Source organism: Podarcis cretensis (assembly GCF_951804945.1).
Source record: "Podarcis cretensis genome assembly, chromosome: Z".
NCBI classification, from domain to species: Eukaryota; Metazoa; Chordata; class Lepidosauria; order Squamata; family Lacertidae; genus Podarcis; species Podarcis cretensis.
In genome coordinates, this window is record NC_137184.1 from 29,449,466 (window position 1) to 29,470,031 (window position 20,566).

General features: G+C 45.9%; 2 protein-coding genes across 2 annotated transcripts in view; both read left to right on the top strand.

The window, feature by feature from the left end:
* LOC307207667 (uncharacterized protein) overlaps window positions 1-20,566 on the top strand; it is a gene marked incomplete at its 5' end in the record, with an annotated part of 413,689 nt that overhangs the window by 391,009 nt on the left and 2,114 nt on the right. The gene's annotated exons all lie outside the window — the stretch shown is intronic.
* LOC307207687 (uncharacterized protein) lies at window positions 11,139-19,097 on the top strand. Its single transcript, XM_079961790.1, has 4 exons — window positions 11,139-11,241; window positions 15,439-15,662; window positions 17,511-17,629; window positions 18,857-19,097. Exons 1-4 carry the CDS (start codon window positions 11,225-11,227, stop codon window positions 19,016-19,018), a joined length of 522 nt encoding a protein of 173 aa, XP_079817916.1. The 5' UTR covers window positions 11,139-11,224; the 3' UTR covers window positions 19,019-19,097.

The following is a 20,566-nucleotide window of genomic DNA, read 5'->3' on the forward strand; positions in this document are numbered from 1 at the left end:
TCATAAAAGTAAGAGCTGTTAGACAGTAGAAGGGACTCCCTCAGGAGGCTGTGGGCTCCTTCATTGGAGGTTTTCAAGCAGAGGATGGATGACCATTTTTTAATTACATGCCATTGAAGTGAATGGGGAAAGCCTGCATACATAGGAGCTCAACAAATGCACTGAAATAGACATGAAGATTTGAATCAGAATTGAGGATTAATTGTGCCTGATTGTTTCTTACCAACAGTCAGGTTATTTCCCCCACCCTCCTCCAGGAATTTTAAAAGTACACAAGCTGTGGTCGATTCTAAATTGCACTCATTCCATGTATAGTGAGCGAGCGTTATAGCTTCTTGCCTCTCCATAATCTTCCTTCACTGACTGGCCATACAAGTATCAGCGCATCAAAAAGCTGGACATTTCAGGCCTCTGCATAGTTTGGAAAGCAATCAAGTTTAAGGGGAGAAATTCTAACTGGCATTAAATTAGCTGCCACCATCGCCATAGCAGCGCTGGTGTTTTATTAAAAAGTTGCGTAAGCACCTTGCTGTGCCATGCACACAGGAAAACAATTTAATTTCCTCTGCCTTATCACAAGCTGCAGAGACAGCACTTCTACACGTAAGGAAGGATTAACGCAAAACTCGGCACTCCAGTGTTGTGATTTATGGGAGGCACGCCTCGAGTGCATTGCATGCCATGACCCCTCCCCAAGACCCAACTGGTCTCATACTCAAAAAGGGCAACTCCATTTCCCAACACATTCAGTTCCAGTTGCTCAATTTTCAAAAGCAACATGCTACATAATTAATTGGTTCCTTCACACTGAAGTGCAAGAATACCACTCTGCAAATATATATGTGTGTATGTATATATATGGGACGCAGGTGGCGCTGTGGGTTAAAGCCTCAGCGCCTAGGGCTTGCCGATCGAAAGGTCGGCGGTTCGAATCCCTGTGGCGGGGTGCGCTCCCACTGCTCGGTCCCAGCGCCTGCCAACCTAGCAGTTCGAAAGCACCTCCGGGTGCAAGTAGATAAATAGGGACCGCTTACCAGCGGGAAGGTAAACGGCGTTTCCGTGTGTGGCTCTGGCTCTGGCTCTGGCTCTGGCCAGAGCAGCGATGTCACGCTGGCCACGTGACCCGGAAGTGTCTCCGGACAGCGCTGGCCCCTGGCCTCTTAAGTGAGATGGGCGCACAACCTCAGAGTCTGTCAAGACTGGCCCGTACGGGCACGGGTACCTTTACCTTTACCTTTATGTATATGTATATGTATATATATATATATATGCCACAGTTGTTCTTGCATATATAGATCTTTGTGTCTGAGAACATAGAGAAGTAATGCCAAGCAGAGTAGAGACTTCTGGGCTGGGTGGGCATTCCTTCATGAGGAAGGACAGAACACTTTCTTTGCATGCAAAGGGTTCTTGATTCCTGGGCATCTTCAAGTATGACCTGCCTGAAACCCCAGAGAGACGGTGCCAGTCAATGTAGACAATACTGATGATGGGCCATTGGTCTGCCTAAAAACAAGGCTTTTTTCTATGTTCAGGGGAATGAGCATAGTTTCTTCTTTTCATGCAAAAGGATCTCCAAGTAGGGCTGGAAAAAAACTGCTGTTTCTAAGCCTGGAGAACCAATGCCAGTCAGCATAGACATTGCTGAGCTGTATGGGCCCTTAGTCTGACTCAGAATAAGGCAGCTTCATGTGTTCATCACAATTCCATTAAAAAGGGGACGTATCTCTTTGGTAGAGCATCGGCTTTGCATGCAGAACATCCGAGGTTCAATTTCTGGCATATCCAGGTAGGGCTGGAAAAGACTCCTTTCTAAAGCCCCAGAGAACCATTGTCCACCAGTGCAGGCCAGAGATAAGGACCTTTTGGATGTGGTTGGATTATAACTCCCCTCATACCTGACCGGTGGCCATGCTGGCTGAGGCTGCTGGAAGTTGGAGTCCAGCGACATCTGTTAGACAATGGTGAGCTTGATGGACCACAGTTGAAATTGGGGCAATGCTATAGCTCATGCTTTGCATTCAGGAAGTCCCAGGATCAGATCCTGGCATCTTCAGTTGAGTTTCCCAGGTGGCAGGTAATTGAAAACACCTCTCTCTGGCTGAAACCCTGTGGAGTCACAACCACTCATAGTAGTAGAGAATATTGGGCTAAAATCTATCTACCCACTTAGGTGAACAAATAGACTGAGTCAATGTAAGGCAGATCCCTACACCCACCCACAGAGAAGTAGCTTTATTTTAGAGCCTGACCACTCTGGAAGAGATGTGGTTCTGCAGCAAAATACACAACCAGTTCCTGCAGCATTAGCTACTAGATCACTGGACTCCAGGAATACAATAGCTGACCACCTCTTAAGAGTAAGAGGGGAAATCAAAGAACTTAAGAGAGAAACAAAATATCCTTCCTGAACCTACTGGCCTACAAGCATGTTGCAGAATCAAATTAATAACACTAGAAGCTGTCAGCACGTGACAGTGGCCACATACCCTGGGAGCGGCTTTGAGTAGCTAGCTAAACCAGGTGTGGGTAGTCAATGGGTCTCAAATCCTCAGTGAGTTAGCAACTTCCCCTGCATGCAAAGACAGGCTCTGGTGGATTGAGTGGACAAAACCGATAGTGGGTCCAGTGGTCAAGAAGGTGGTTTCTGCACATGCTATGGAGGGGCAGATAGGGCTTGTCAACCTGGGAAGGAAGCCCATCTAGGAGAACTCTGATCCTAAACCTCCTAAAGGCTTTGGGAGTAAACCCCAAGGAAAGAATCTGTACCTGCTGCCTCATGGGACATCATCGGGAGAAGAAAAGGCTAAGGAGTAAAGGTAAAGGGACCCCTGACCATTAGGTCCAGTCATGACCGACTCTGGGGTTGCGGTGCTCATCTCGCTTTATTGGCCGAGGGAGCCAGCGTACAGCTTCCAGGTCATGTGGCCAGCATGACTAAGCTGCTTCTGGAGAACCAGAGCAGCGCACGGAAATGCCGTTTACCTTCCCACCGGAACAGTACCTATTTATCTACTTGCACTTTGACGTGCTTTCGAACTGCTAGGTTGGCAGGAGCAGGGACCGAGCAATGGGAGCTCACCCTGTTGCAGGGATTCGCACTGCTGACCTTCTGCTTGGCAAGTCCTAGGCTCTGTGGTTTAACCCACAGTGCCACCCGCGTCTGGAGTGGAGTCCCTAAGACTGTTGGGTGGCACCTTGTACATCTCCTTCTGGCAACTCCTGCAGCCAAGCTGGTGCCAAACATATAGCTCTGCTTTTCTTTGGACCATATTAGTGAGACCAGGCCAGGGTGTGTGTGTCTTGTTGTCTGGCCAGCCCAGGACTTCCATACATACTCCCTAGGCTTGCAAACCAGAGAGGTCACTTTGGTGCTGCTAATGGAGCACAAGCAACATGGGAGGCAGCAATTATGAGTTACTGGTCTCTGCACCCATAGCAGGTGCTGTGATTCGCCTGCAGTTTGACTTCTCCCCCCAAGACACATTCCATTGTCTCTCAAGACAGACGGATGCCAACAACTAATACTAATAGAACATAAATTATATTTCACAAACTCAAAACTTTGAATCGTTTATTACTGCTTATTAAAAAAAAAATAGCAGCCAAACACCATAAATTCACATTTGCAATGCAGCTGTCGCCATCCCCTTCTCAAGTCACAAAATTTAATTGTGAGTATAAAAATTACAAGGTAACTTAAAAAGAAAAGGAACTGACTTAGCAGAAAATCCAGGCACATGGCATTCCAATAGCACCCCCTCCTGGCCTCTGAAGTGAAGCTGGAGATAACTGGAAAACAACAAAAAGAAAGCTGCAAAATATGTATTACATGAAAATGCATGTAACTGTAACCCAATGGCCCTTTTGAAAGAGGAAGAAAGCACATTTTGAGGGGGGTTATGAGGAGGGACGTGGGTGGCGCTGTGGGTAAAACCTCAGTGCCTAGGACTTGCCAATCGTATGGTCGGCGGTTCGAATCCCCGCGGCGGGGTGAGCTCCCATCTTTCGGTCCCATCTCCTGCCCACCTAGCAGATCGAAAGCACCCCTAAGTGCAAGTAGATAAATAGGTACCGCTATATAGCGGGAAGGTAAACGGCGTTTCCATGTGCTGCGCTGGTGCAGGCTCACCAGAGCAGCTTCGTCACACTGGCCACATGACCCGGAAGTGTCTGTGGACAGCGCTGGCTCCCGGCCTCTAGAGTGAGATGAGCGCACAACCCTAGAGTCGGACACGACTGGCCCGTACAGGCAGGGGTACCTTTATGAGGAGCAAAAAGTTGTGGGCAGGGAAGAGGTGCTTAAGCCATCCTTCCGTCCTCTGCCTTCCTGTTTTGAATCATCCCAGTGGCCTTTTCTCTTTCTTTCACATTTGCCTTTAGAAACACATATTTTGAGCCTTATAGGGAAGGTGTGATTTGGAGCAAGAAAACAGCAGGTGAGGAACAGTTGAGCATTTTCTTCCTTTGTGCATCTGTGCTCCAAATCACCCAAATTCAGAAGCCAGTTTTTCCTTCCTTTAAAAAACAAAAAGAACCAGTAGCAGAAAGCAATGGGTGAACCTCAGTTTCAGCAGTAGCTTGTGGATAGTGGACTAGGGCTAGTCCCCTAGTTAGTGGCTAATTCCCTAAATGATCCTCTGGCACCTCCTTTCCAAAGCCCAGGAAGCTTCTGCCGGGCTTAGGGAGAGAGGTGCAATGCTCATGCACGACCCCAATCGCCCTCACAAACCTATGAAAATTTTCACTGCACGCCACTGAGTTTCAGATTTGTTCAGCTTCTCATTTTCTTGACTTCAACTGATATGTAGAAATGACTTTATGATCTGAAAATCATAGAGAGGATGTATGTACTTTTGTCTGGGACGCGGGTGGCGCTGTGGTCTGAACCACAGAGCTAAGGCTTGCCGATCAGAAGGTCAGCGGTTCGAATACCTGCAACAGGGTGAGCTCCCGTTGCTTGGTCCCTGCTCCTGCCAACCTAGCAGTTCGAAAGCACATCAAAGTGCAAGTAGATAAATAGGTACTGCTCCGGCGGGAATGGAAACGGAAGTGAGGTGAGGGATAACAAAGAAGCAAATTTCTTTATTATTTATGGGGAATTTCTGAATCTTGAGAGGAGTTGTTGAGGGAGAAGAGGGGATCGTTACTGTTCCATAGTGAGAACAGGAATTTCTTTTTTAGATTTGAATTCAGTAGAAATCACATTTCCTCAAAGATGAGGATGAAATAATAATAATAATAATAAATAAATTTTTATTTGTACCCTGCCTTCCCCAGCCAGAGCCGGACTCAGGGTGGCTAACATCATAAAACTAACACAGTATACAAGAACATAAGAACATAAAAACAGGCAATCATTTTATTAAAATACACCTTAAAATTAGTTCAGAGCAAATTAAAATCTGGACAGATGGCAGTCCATGGGTAAAATAAAAGAGATCCCAGCACCGAAAATCTCCCTAGAGTGGTGACTCTTACACTTTTTTGCTCCTGAGAAAGTATAACCTCTCTAATTCAACACCAGATTGGTGTGATGATGACTGCATTGTTTAAATTCTTTAATTTATGAGATGTAATGACACTCGTTGATTTTGGAAAATGTGAAAACAGGATTTCTTTTTTATTTTGTCTTTTAAAAATCCATTAAAAAAAGATTCCTCTTGTGAATCTATGACTCTGGAAGGAGACAAAGCTTCATTATGCTGGAATGCCCATTATTTTCATAGCAGAGAGCCCCAGAAACCTACGTGAAAACAGGATATCTTCAGGAGAAAAAGGCTACGGACTAAACCCTACACAAATCTGGAGTGGAGTCCTTAAGATGGTTGGATGGTATCTTGTTTGCCTCCTTCCAGCAACTCCTGCAGCCAAGCTGGTGCCAGACTCTGCTTTCCTTTGGATCACAACAGTGAGGCTGAGAGGGAGGTATTGTCATCTGGGCAGCCCAGGATCTCCATACACACTGCCCAGGCTTGGGCCCCAGAGAGGTCACTTTGGTGCTGTCATTGCAGCAAAAACAACACAGAAGGCAGCAGCTGCGAGTTACTAGTCTCTGTAGCCACAGTGGGTGCTGTGATTCTCCAGCAGTTTGACTTCATCCCCTGAGGTACACTCCCTTATCTCTTAAGACAGACAGATGCCAACAGTTCCCTTCACATCAGCTCTCAGGAGGACCAGCTCATGACCAGCACCATGTACACCATGTCTTGGGCTGATTGCACACACTCATAGGTGCCTGCAGCCAATGGCACTGAGAGTCAAATCTACACCAGGGAGATCAGGGAAGGAAATGTGGCTCTGTGGTAGAGCATCTGTTTTGCATGCAGAAGGCTGCAGGTTCAAACCCCAGCATCTCCAGGAAGGTCTGGGAAAAGACTCCCTGCAATCATGATATAAGGGTCAAAAGGAGGAAATATACTTACTATGCTTTGTACCATTGCAAAGACAATAATGTCCTCTTGAATGTGTGCGAGTAGTATTGTTCAATTCCCACCCACTCTCTTGGTTTTTGGTGTTGTTGAGTTTTGCTTTTGTTTTTTTAAGAATACTGTAGCTACTTCTCTGACATCTTTATTTTGAGAATGCCATTGATCAGTCCCCTCGTCTATACTGTATGTTCCACATTAAGTCATTATCTCTGCTATTCACTCCATTAATTCTGCTAGTTTTATTAGCAAAGTTCTGCCGCCTAGTCCTGTAACGGTGACAAGCATTTCGAAAAGCTAATCTGACAGATAATGACTCCATTAAGGGTTGAATACTAATTGGTTTACATTAGGGGCCTGGAATTAATTGATGCAAATAAATTAGCACCTGAGCATGCATCACCCCAGCTTTGGATTTTCCTAAATACCAAGGTGTTTGGGTTTTTTTAAAAAAGAAAACTTTGCATCTTCAGAAAAATGTAACTGAATATAAACAAACAGGACAGGTAATTAAAATGTGGCAAGAAAATCTTCCAAGAAACGTTTAATATTGCCTCCCAATTGATCTGAGGGGGAGAGGGTGCTTCGCTTGCACGTTTTTCTTAGGTAAAGGTAAAGGTAAAGGTACCCCTGCCCGTACAGGGGTCTTGACAGACTCTGGGGTTGTGCGCCCAGTCTTGACAGACTCTGGGGTTGTGCGCCCATCTCACTCAAGAGGCCGGGGGCCAGCGCTGTCCGGAGACACTTCCGGGTCACGTGGCCAGCGTGACATCGCTGCTCTGGCAAGCCAGAGCCGCACACGGAAACACCATTTACCTTCCCGCTAGTAAGCGGTCCCTATTTATCTACTTGCACCCAGGGGTGCTTTCGAACTGCTAGGTTGGCAGGCGCTGGGACCGAGCAGCGGGAGCGCACCCCGCCGCGAGGATTCGAACCGCCGACCTTTCGATCGGCAAGCCCTAGGCGCTGAGGCTTTTACCCACAGCGCCACCCGCGTCCCTCGTTTTTTTTTAGGTATTTCTTAGGTATTTTTCTTAGGTATTTTTCTTAGGTATTTATGGCTTATATAAAAAAATGCTTTTTTTCTTCACTTCCAAGACCCACAATTATCATTATTTTTGTTATTATGGCAAATTATTGCTGCTAATAACAGCTGTTAATCTAATCTATCAAAATGGCACTTTATTACAATTTTAAATGGAGAGTGCAATTTGTGAGGTTTGGGGGCTGTGCACATGCGCACACGCTGATGCAACCTCAGTTCATCCAGTGGCAAACCATATGCAAAAACTCCGTCCTCCAATTTGGGAAAGCCTGTTTGTAATCATCACACCAAATTGGGCAAACTCTTACCAAAGACACATTTTGATTCAACATCTTAATTCAAAATGGTGTCTGGTGTCCAAAATACAGATGAAGACCATCTTCGGAACGTTGTGTTGAGCTGGGGAGCAATACCTTAAGAGTCACCCAAATCAGTGAGTGCAGTTTGGATCTGTGACAACAAACAGAGTGAAATCACACAAAACTGGAATATGATGTCCATACAGATGTATTCACATCAGACCCTCCAGGTGTCCCTATTTTCCAGGAACGTCCCTGATTTAGAGAAGCCATCCCTGTTTCTGATTTGATCCCAGAATGTCTTTCTTTTCCTTAGGATGTCCCTATTTGCATTGGAGAAATGTTGGAGGGGTTGGAGTTATCCCACCCCCGAGCTGTCTGAAGGCAATCCTGTATAATGAATGTTTTTTTATGTTTAATGTTTTATTGTGTTTTTATGTATGATGGAAGTTGTTCAGAGTTCTGGGGCAACCCAATAAGATGTATGGGGTATAAATAGTAAAATTATCATTATGGAATGGCCCATCCCTATTTTCATCAGTGAAATGTTGGAGGGTATGTCACACCAGTGCAGTTTATTGTTTGTTAGTTTGTTAGTTTGTTGGTGTGTGTGTGTATCTCCAAACAATAAAATCATAAAAAGTAATTAAAAAAAAGAGTTAAAAGCAAAAAGGAAACTAAAAACAAACCTCCATAAGCCTGGCAGAATAGAAAAGTTTTCAACATGCTTTTAAAAGTTGGCACAGAAAGTGGCCACTGAATCTCCATTGGTAGGGTGTTCCACAGGACTGGGCCAATGGCACTGCAGCCTCAAGTTCTTGTTGCGTGTCGAGGTCCCCAATACACCCCAAAGGAAAACACAATTGACACTTAATTTTTGTTTAAATTTTTTGGCATAATTTTGGCCACAACTTTATTCAAATACAGCAATGTGAGTGGTTGCTTAGGCATTGGTAGCACTAACTGTCCCCGCACGGGGACAGCGCTGACATTCGCACCCCCCGTGAAGTCAGGAAGGGTAAGTCACCTAGGGAGAGAGACGGGACTGGGAACCATGCCTCACCTCTCCCCAGCATGCTCCCAGGGGCTAGCGTGGCCCTAGCCCCTTGCCAGGGGGTTTCAGACAAAAGCATGGGGGAGCCCCTGGGTTCCTTTAACGGTAAAACCCTTCAGCAGCAGCAGCAGCATTTTGGAGGGGCAGGCACAGCCGAATCCATACCCCTCCAGCAACCAATTCCAGACCAATGCCTAACCGCAAACCTTACAAGTTGTGACGATTTGCTACGCGGTAGGCGAAAACCAAGTGGCACACACTAAACAGCCAAATGGCAAAATTCCTACTGGGTCCCTGCCCCAAAGCAGACGACCCCATGACAGGCAATAGCAAGGTCAAGCAAACAGCCTAACATTAGGGAAGGGAGGGCGGGTGATCCGAAGCACGCAGCGAAAGAGGACATCCGTTGCTGCGTGCCTTGTATTTAACAAATAGGGCTGTCAATCACTAAATGGCAACATCTAAATTTCCCCAGTAACAGTCCGCCCCTGCTTACGAGTTGGCCAAACCATCTGCCCAGAAACAGCAAGGTGTCTTGGAATACCCAAACGCAACATGTGCTCTCCGTGATGGAGAACACACTTTGTCAAACAAGCCCCAGCTACTCAGGGAATGACCAAAAACATTCCTGCAAGTGATCTCAGAGAATGAGCTGGAAAATAAGAGTTGCGGCAATCCTTGGGGTACCCTGGGCCCATGTTCTCCAGGGCTTGAAAATAAACACAAGGAGAAAGCTTGATGGGGGATATCAGGCACAAGCATCTATCACCACCCGATTTTCAATCTGTTGCACCAAAAAATAGGCAAAGTCACACCAATGTCATATTTTAGTCTGCCACCTTGATTCAAAATGGTGCCCAGCATCCAAACATAGGTGCAGGCTACTGCCTGCATCTGATATGACATGAGGCAGATTCCCATGTACATATCCTCCACTCCTGCAACACTCCAGGTGGGATTGGCCACACACACACCAGGCCAAAGCTCTGCCAAACCTCCTTCTTTTGAGGAGATGTGTGTGGTGCTTGGAGGAGTTCAATAACAATGGCTGGCAGGCCATAGAGCTTTTTGGTCCTCATGCACACTGTTGCTACTGTATGGAAAGAGCTCTCCTAGCTTTGGGGAAAGCTGTTGTTCCTTGCAGTGACAATGACACTGCCTCTTTAATGAGGCTGTTTCTTTTCCAAGGTGCTAATCAAGTGAGATCAAGGCATTCTTTGCCACAGCTCTGTTGCTAAGTGATGATCACACTTTTGGGGCTCACCTTGCAAGACTTTGGAATTCAAACTATCATATTCTAACAACTGTGCCCAGGAAGAGGTACTCTGCACACAGTGTAAATTCCTTTGTGAATTTATCACATATGTTAACATTTCTCTTAATTTTTGCATCCTTGCTTCCTCTTCTTTTTCCTTTCCTTTCTAATGTTTCCACTCTGTGGATTTTGGGGGAGGTGGGGTGAGGGTGATTAAGCCACAATGCATTTAAAGAATGGTATAAATTAACTGAGGAGCTATGTTCAGGGTTGGCTCCAGCTTTGAATGGGTCCACACTCAGCAAAGTGCCTACTGATAAGGCCCTTACTTCACCATTTCCCCCTCCCCGCACCAGTCTATTTGGCACAGTGTTCCACAATGAGGGATGCGGGCAGCGGTGTGGTCTAAACAACTGAGCCTTTTGGGCTTGCCAATCGCAAGGTCAGCAAATCCGCATGACGGGGTGAGCTCCTGTTGCTCTTTCCCAGCTCCTGCCTAACTAGCAGTTCGAAAGCACACCAGCGCAAGTACATAAATAGGTACCACTGCAGCAGGAAGCTAAATGGCATTTCTGTGCGCTTTGGTTTCCATCACGGTCCTCCGTGTGCCAGAAACAGTTTAGTCATGTTGGCCACATGACCTAGAAAGCTGTCTGTGGACAAACGCTGGCTCCCTTGGCTTGAAAGTAGAGATGAGCGCCACACCCCATAGTCACCTTTGACTAGACTTAACCATCCAGGGGTCCTTTACCTTTACCCACAATGAGGGTTCCTACATCAAGTGAATTGTGGAGAATTCATATAGATTATCCTGACTAATATCATACATATAATTAACTAATGCATAATCTGACTGTCACAAGTTTATGAGTCTTCAAGGGCAGCCCCACACAGACCAAATTGCCGGGAAATTACCAGAGCATGGAGTACCATGGCTAAGTCATCTCTGTCCCAAAGGGGCCTCCAAACACTTGTCTAGCCAGTTTGAGAGAGATTCAAGTGATAGGCTGAAAAGAAACACTGAAATCATTGCATCATAATGTCCTATCAGCTGATGTGACAATATAATGTACCAGATAAACTGATGACTTGTACTTTGCAACTTCCTGACCAAAACATCCAGCTGAAGGGGGAAGAAAATCAATGGAGCATCTAGATTGGCAAGTACTCACCAAGAACTCTTCATACCCAAGTAGCTCCCACAAACATTCCTAACAAGTGACTATTAGATTTATTTATTTGATTTATTTACCGCCCTTCACCATAAGATCTTGCAGCAGTTCACAAGATAAAAATACATGGTAAAAGCAAAAATAAATAGTTAAAACAACAAAACAATAACATACCCCTTCCAGAAACACATTTAAAAGACAGTAGAATATTGTTCAGACAATGGTCTGGATGAAAAGGAATGCTTTTGCATGATTCCTAAAGATATAATAATCATAATCATAATCATAATTTATTATTTATATCCCACCCATCTGGCTGGGTTTCCCCAGCCACTCTGGGCGGCTTCCAACAAAACACTAAAATACAATAATCTATTAAACATTAAAAGCTTCCCTAAACAGGGCTGCCTTTAGATGTCTTCTAAAAGTTTGGTAGTTATTTTTCTCTTAGACAGCTGATGGGAGGGCGTTCCACAGGCGGGTGCCACTACCAAGAAGGCCCTCTGCCTGGTTCCCTGTAACTTGGCTTCTCACAGCGAGGGAACCGCCAGAAGGCCCTCGGCGCTGGACCTCAGTGTCCGGGCAGAACGATGGAGGTGGAGACACTTCTTCAGGTATACTGGGCCAAGGCCGTTTAGGCTTTAAAGGTCAGCACCAACACTTTGAATTGTGCTGGGAAACGTACTGGGAGCCATATATATCAAAGGTGCCAGATGAACCTCCCTGGGGAGAACATTCCACAAATTGGGAGCTACTGCAGAAAAGGCCCGTTCCTGTGTTGCCACCCTCCAGACCGCTTTTGGAGGAGGCACACGAAGAAGGACCTCAGATTATGAATGCAGAGTCTGAGTCAGTTCATATCCTCTCTCTTGATTTTCACTTATTGCTAAGTATCGATTCTCAGAACAATTCAGCTAATCATTCACCACCTCACAACTTATGGCCAATGTAGGATTAAACCTTCTGGAGGCCCCCAGGCAGTCAAAATCTCAGGACCCCCTGACAGTGATGTAGGTTTCTGAGTCAATAGGGGTTTCTCTTCCAAATTCTTTCAAGATCAAGTCAATATTATTTGGATCCGTTGTCACAGGAACCCTAAAAGGCGTGGGGGCCCATAGGTCAGTGGCTACTTTGCCTATTTGTTAATCTGGCACTGGCTATGGCTTGCCACCTGCTTCCATAGTTTCACATAAAAATTTGGCTTCAGCTCATGCTAGGAAGCAAGTTTCCCCAAAGCATTTTTAAAGACTACTGAACATAGAGATTGCTGTGCATATGGGACCCAATCCAGCACTTTTCAGTTTCATTGATTCTAATGAAAATATTTAAGCACATGATTAACTCTTCCATTCAAACCCATGCTTTTTTAAAAGTGTTTAACTTTAAAGGCAGCATTACCTCAGAGAAATAATTTTGCTTCCCCATCCATTACAAGCTTGCTCCTAGAGATGCGAGATTGTAGCTCAGTCTCTTTTGCATGTCAAAAGTCCCAGTTTCAATGCATCTCCAGGCCAAATGATCTGGTAGCAGGTGACGGGAAGATTATCTGCCTGAGATGCTGGGCAACCGCTGCCAGTCAGAGTACACAACACTGAACTACAAAAGGCAATAGTCTAGCTTGGTTAAAGGTACATTCTAAGAGTATGCCTGGGACGTGGGTGGCGCTGTGGGTTAAACCACAGAGCCTAGGACTTGCCGATCAGATGGTCGGCGGTTCGAATCCCTGTGACGGGGTGAGCTCCCGTTGCTCGGTCCCTGCTCCTGCCAACCTAGCAGTTCAAAAGCCCATCAAAGTGCAAGTAGATAAATAGGTACCACTCCAGCGGGAAGGTAAACAGCGTTTTCGTGTGCTGCTCTGGTTCGCCAGAAGTGGCTTAGTCATACTGGCCACATGACCCAGAAGCTGTACGCCTGCTCCCTTGGTCAATAAAGCGAGATGAGCACCACAACCCCAGAGTCAGTCACAACTGGACCTAATGGTCAGGGGTCCCTTTACCTTTACCTTTAAGAGTATGTTTGTCCTTTTCAGGACAGAATTGTTTGTCTGAAGTCAACAAGCAACTACCCCACATGTGCCTACTCAACTGCTTCAGTGAACAGAACTGGCACTACAGTAGTACCTTGGTTATTAAACTTAATCCATTCCAGAAGTCTGTTCCAAAACCAAAGAGTTCCAAAACCAAGGTCCACTTTGCCATAGAAAGTAATTGAAAATGGATCAGTCCGTTCCAGACTTTTAAAAACAACCCCTAAAACAGCAATTTAACATGAATTTTACTATATAATGAGGCCACTGATCCATAAAATGAAAGCAATAATCAATGTACTGTACTATAAAATAAATAAGACAGTATTGTAGATGATAAAAATTAAGATTTTTTCCCCCTCACCTGCACTGATGATAGTCATTGTTTGGATAGGCGGCTTTTATCCATTTCCGCAGTCACACAATCAATCAATCAGTAGCTGAACTGGGTTCCACAGAGTCAAAAAAACAAATTAACCGAAAAAGCCTCAAAAACAAAAATGCAAAATAAATAGCAAAAAAAAAACAAAAGTGCCAGACTTAATCCATTCCAGAAGTCCATTTGACTTCCGAAATGTTTGAAAACCAAGGTGTAGCTTCTGATTGGTGCAGGAGCTCCGGAAACAATAGCCAACAGCTGAATCAGATGTTCGGCTTCTGAAAAACTGTCTTTGAAGGATTTAACTTCAACCAGCTCCCACAGAGCCATCTAGCCACAGCTTCCAAACATCTGGTCAATGTGTCTGGGGCTGATGACAGCCAGCCCAAAACTCTGAACAAGCTGGGCAAGAGGGCGCATAAAGATGTTAAATATTTACCATCCTCCAGTCCTTATGCTTTAAGGGAAGTGCTTACAACTCTGGAGATAAGCAAGCAAGGAAAAGAGAAGTTCCATATTACTGTGGTGCTTCTGTTTCCTTATATATATATCCATAAAGCTATGTGTGTGTTTGGAAATTCAGGTAATATATTCATTGCCAGTCTTGCTTCGCTCAGTTATTACAGATAAACTATGCATTAAATTGATTTGTGAAAGTAGAATAAACGTTATCGTGGAGATGAGCTCATATGGCCTTTGTTATAATTTCATGATGGTTCAAGGAGGGGAAATGGGGAGAGAGGGCAAAAGAAAAAAGTTTGACAGAAAGAGAGAAAATAAAGTGCCAAACTCACTATTGGCTCAGTTCTCACCCACCCCTGGCATGTGCCATCTAATAGGTTACCCCCAAGAAAGGACAGGAGAGAAATTTAAGACTGCATTTCCCCTAATTCATCCTTTTTGAAATAATAACCAACCAAAACTCATCCATCCTTCAAAATCAGCACTACTCCAAATTTTACAATATGGTTCTCCAGCTGACTACAGTGGTACCTTGGGATGTGAATGGGATCCATCCCGGAGCCCCATTCGCATCCTGAACAGAACGTAAGACGTGACTGCGCGTCTGCGCTTGCAGCGTTTTGCCACTTCCGCGCATGACGTCATTTTGACTGTCTGCACATGCGTGAGCGGCAAAACCCAGAAGTAACACGCTCCGTTACTTCCAGGTCGCTGTGGAGCGCAACCCAAAAATGCTTATCCTGAAGTGTATTTATCCCAAGGTATGACTGTAATGTGTAAAAGAAAGAAAAGCATATACTATGGTGAAGGGTGCACAGAGATGTATATATTGGTGATAATGACACAGTGTTGTGTTGAGGAACATTGTTTTGTAAAAGTGTATATGTTAGGCAAAACAGGATAGAAAAGAATGTGTATATTAGGAGAAATCCACACTAAAATGATCAATTTTCATAAGGACTTTAAAAAAAAAACATTGCAAACTTATGAAGAACTGACCTTAAAACTGGGAAAATAAGAAACTGAGAGAAACCAAAACTGACAGATTTGGTCATATCTCCTCCCAAGGCAAAAGTGAAACACAGCATTGTTGCTGGCCACATGCAAGAATTTCTAAATAGTGCATATGTCGCATTTCTAGATCTAGATTTCCTTTTTCTGGATCCCATTATTTTACCAATAATTATCATATTTACATTGAAAAAATAAATTCAGCAATATTTTCTGAAATAGAAAAGATGTTGGCTATTCATAGGCAGAAATGTATTGTCATGTTTCCACATTTTGGGATCCCCCCCACCCTTTCTTCTGTCCCCAGCAATGATGATGAATTCTATGAAACCAAATCAGAAGAGTTTGTGGGTGATGTAGTAGAGACACAAAAGAATGAAGACCCGGAAGGTGGTGAAAAAGAGGAGTATGTTGATGATGAAATGGACTCTGGCTCAGAACATCCCAATGGAAATGATGAGGAACAGCCTGCCACCGAAGAATACACATCCAAGGAAGCTGATAGTCCACAACAAATGACCCAGAAAGCATGTATGCTCCACAATCCCACCTGTTCATCAATAGACAGACTTGGGGGCCTGCAAGAAGCACTTTGCATAGTTCCCTTCTCACTTGGTGGTGAAGCTGGGTAGCACAACACCTCCCCTCTCACCAAGTTCGTGAGAGGGGAAGCATTCCACAGAGCTGTGCCACCAGTACCTCTCAGCTCATAGGCAGCGGCGTAGCATGGGTTGTCAGCACCCAGGGCAAGGCAAGTAATTTGCGCCCCTAACCCCTAACCTGCCGCCGCTGCCAGCTTCTTCTTGCTGCTGCCTGGGCTGGGGTATTTACGGTAAGGTAGCCACGACGGCGGCGGCGGGTCCGTGTCAGGTGATCTGAGGCGAGTTGCCGCTGGCGCTGCCGCCCAAACGACGCCGCTTGCCCGGAGGAGGAGGGCAGAGAGGCGAGGAAAATGCAACATGGCCCAGCAGCTGCAGCAGCGGTGGCGGGGCTGTGAGAAGGGGCTGCCTGGCGCGCCTTCCGCGGCCCTGACGTGCGGGGGCTGCGGCGAGCGCTGAGAGCCGCTGCCTGCCGGACGCCTTCAGCCCAGACGCGTGCACAGCTCGGCGGTTCCGCGAGACATGGGGCTCTGCTACAGCCTGCACCCAAGGCTCTTCGGTGACTCCGGAGGCAGCGAGCGCGCCCCCCCAGATGTTGCGCCTGGTGCGGGCGGCCCCCCCTGCACCCTCCATGCTACGCCACTGCTCATAGGGACAGGGGAAACTTGTAGTAACGCTGTGCAGAACGCTGTGCCGCTCTGCCACCACAGAAGCCTCCCTTACCTGGGTTGCTTCTGTGGCAGTGGTGGGGCAGGATGCTGGCAGGAGTGCTGCTGCTTCCATTTCTGCCACCTGAGGCAGCTGCCTCACCTTGTCGCATGGGTGGGCTGGCTTGGGCCCACTCCGTGCCAAAAGATTCTCAGTCTGCTACATTCATAGCAGGGCACATTTCAGCCGTCTCAGAGTCAGAGGTTTCTACACTACCACCCACAGATCTCCCTCTACTCTCTATCCATGGCAAGCAAGAGGCATTACGACAGTTCAGCCAGGCAAAGGCACTCGGTGTGGATCAACGAGGGTGGATCAATGAAGTGTTTGACCTAGGGGATCTCATGGGCCTGATAGAGAGGCTTGGAGGGGCCTGAGTTTCTCTACCTTTGTTTTAGATGCTCAAGCAAGCCATTTTCATTCAACCTCACTTTCCTCCCACCCCCAATCTTCAACATGTTCTAAACCAGTGGTCCCCAATTACCTAAGTACTGTGGACCCCCCGTTTTTCAAAAGCCAAGCCATGGACCTCTACTTTTGAAAATGTTGATATCTATGTGGTGGTCTTCCAGGCCACGTTGCCATGCAAATCACATGATCTGTGTGACAGCACAGCACCCAAAATTGTGTGTGGGTTGCATGGACCCCCAGGGTCTATGGACCACCAATTGGGAACCACTGCTTTCAACATTCCATACATCATGTAGGGAAATTTATGTTCAATCCTGGTTGTGTCATTTCAAATAAATATGTTTCTGCAGGCTTGCAGACTCCTCTGCAGGTATTCATTAATCACTACATTGACTGACCACATATCTTTGCTCTGCTGATAGGAGGGACCACCAAGATGGCTGTTATACAAAACAGGCATAAGCTGCAACTAAATGTTGTAGTGTTTTCCAAAAGAAGTGTGTTCCTGTTCAGAGCTTCTGCAAGCCTGAACCAACAGCCTTCTGATGACATTCAGGCTTCTTTGAAGTGGGAGGGGAGTTTCTCCAGCAAGGCACAGCCTCATAGAGCTCACCTATCTGTAAAGACTTATTTCCCTAGTCATGTTCCTATGATTTCTTAGTCCTAGATTCCATTTTTGGTGAGCTTCCTCCAAAGTCCTTGATCAAGATCAAACTTCTGTTTCCAAAGCCTCCACATCCTCTACAAAGACCACAAACAAAGCCATTGTTTTTCACTGAAGTAAGTGAACAATGATATACGTTCAAGATTTGTGTGGTGAATTTGTGGGATCAGAGATTTGCAAAGGATCAAGGTAAAGGGACCCGTGACCATTAGGTCCAATCATGGCCGACTCTGGGGTTGCGGCGCTCATCTCGCTTTATTGGCCGAGGGAGCCGGCGTACAGCTTCCGAGTCATGTGGCCAGCATGACTAAGCCGCTTCTGGCGAACCAGAGCAGTGCACGGAAATGCCGTTTACCTTCCCACTGGAGCAGTACCTATTTATCTACTTGCACTTTGACGTGCTTTCAAACTGCTAGGTTGGCAGGAGCAGGGACTGAGCAACGGGAGCTCATCCCGTCATGGGGATTCAAACTGCTGACCTTCTGATCTGCAAGCCCTAGGCTCTGTGGTTTAGACCACAGCACCACCCTCAAAGGGTACATAAGTACAATTTTCAAACCCTTGGAGTTGCCCCTGTTTCAGAGTTTTAGCATCCTTGTATGAGATCTGCAGGGGACACAGATAAATAAGAAACCAGAAGCAAGGAAGAAAGCTGTTTTATTTTCCGATGTGAGATGAAATTTTGCATTGGATTACGTATTTGTTTTAAACAAGTTAAAAAATTATGTTATGTATGTGTTATAATTTATTGCAACAGTGGGGCACCCAGGGCCAATTTTGGCTTGCCAGGGGTTCCAGTTTTTGCAAACTACATCTTCTTGTCAACCAACTGACACCTGATCGGTAATGACAGCTAATGAGCAGGAAGGTGTGGTTCAATTCTTTGTTGGCTGACAACAATAGTTCCATGTGCTGCATGCAGCCAACACAGCAGGATTTAACCCTAACACTCATGAGCTAATGATTGGGCCCAGAGTGGCTTACAAATCAATAAAAATAACATACAGTGCTACCTCGGGTTACAGACGCTTCAGGTTACAGGCTCTGCTAACCCAGAAATAGTACCTCGGGTTAAGAACTTTGCTTCAGGATGAGAACAGAAATCACACAACGGTGGCACGGTGCGATTAGCTAAAGTGGTGCCTCAGGTTAAGAACAGTTTCAGGTTAAGAACGGACCTCCAGAATGAATTAAGTTCTTAACCTGAGATACCACTGTAGTCACAAAAGGAAAAGGAGATGGGGAGGGCAGGAGTAGGAAGGTCAGCTGGCTTTTGTTTTCTGTAAGTAAATCTTGATGTAAGAATGTATCGCAGCCTCTTTTCTTCTGTTGTTAATTTTAAGGTTTCCATCGCTGTTGATGAAAGAAGACAGGATACCACCATGGATGCTCTTATAAAGGATGAGAAACAAGAAATTTTGAAAAATCATTATGTTCGCATTGGGGGCATGCTGGTTATGCCTGTACCTGTAGATGGTCCACTCTTCACTGATGAGGAAAAGTGATTGGGAGTCAAGTGACCACCTAGAAAAGCAAGAGCTGCACAACTACATCTTAGATAATAAAGTCAAAAAAGACCCAAAATGTTGTCCTCCAGCAAGCAGTATGGCAACACTCATAATTATTTGCTGAAAAATGTGACCACAAATCAGAAATAGTCCAGCCAACTTCACACGTATTGGGACATCATGGTTTCCTTGTATAGGAACAAGCCATCGTGAACTTTGGGCTCATATACTACATGCCCCTCTTTTTTTTCACGTGCCAGAAAAGGGGTTTGAAAGCCTCCACTTCTGGTTTTAAGCTAAAACATATCTAACCTCAAGGAACTGTGATTTGTTCAAGCAGTGATATAAGGACAAGACAGGATCTATAGTCACAGTGTGAACCTGGCTTATTGTCATTAGCCATAGTGCTATACTCGCCCTCCTTCTTTGAGCAGTTAGAACTTCCAGCAGCAGTGCTTGCCCATGTTTGGCTTCCTTATAAAGAAAAGATCAATGGAGACTTAAGGTGTTTTGTAACATTTGGGTTTGTGTACAAATACACATGTAGAGTATAGATGGAGGCAGACAGCATAGGTGTCATGACCCTGGAGTCCAGAAGTGGCAGTACACTTAGTCAGAGGCCACAGTGTCACCCAGTAAGGAATCAAGCTGGTGGTCAGGGGCCCACTGAACCTGAGGTTAGCAAGGAGAAGCCCACTGAACCAGATGCTACACCCCAATAATTAAAGCCATGACATCCATTGGTACCTTCCCCTGATCTCAGGGAACTGAGTACCACCCACACAACCTTTCCAGGAGGTCATCAAATACTGCTATTTTTAGGCCAATGAGATGGCCTTTTAAGAGGCTCTAGGGGCCCAAAGAAGGATGGAGATGATGAGAGGTGACCGGAAGTTAGAAGCTCAAAAGCCAGCCCCAGGTTCAGTGGTTCTCTAATCACCAACATCAGAACCAGAAACCTGGTCTGGCTCTGTAACCAGTGACACTATAGGCAGTGTTTGCTGGTGCCTGGTGGGGCGGAAGGCAGAGAGGCCAATGGAAGGTGGAGGCAATGGCGGACTGAGCCAGCTAATTCTCATTTTGCCCTCATTCTCCTTCCTACAAAGGTATGCAAGGACCACACTGAGACTAAGGAGGCAAAAATGAAAGTCAGACCCACTCTTTTGGCTAGAAGTAAGTCAGGGGGGATGCAGGTGGAGCTGTGGGTTAAACCACAGGGCTTGCCGATCAGAAGGTTGGCAGTTCGAATCCCCGCAACAGGGTGAGCTCCTGTTGCTCGGTCCCTGCTCCTGCCAACCTAGCAGTTTGAAAGCACACAGTGCAAGTAGATAAATAGGTACTGCTCCGTGCATTGCTCTGGTTCGCCAGAAGTGGCTTAGCCACATGACCCGGAAGCTGTATGCCAGCTCCCTCGGCCAGTAAAGTGAGATGGTGCCACAACCCCAGAGTCGTCCGCAACTGGACCTAATGGTCAGGGGTCACTTTACCTTTACCTTCAAGTCAGGGGGGGCAGGAACTGGCTGAGGAAGAATTAAGGTTGGTAAA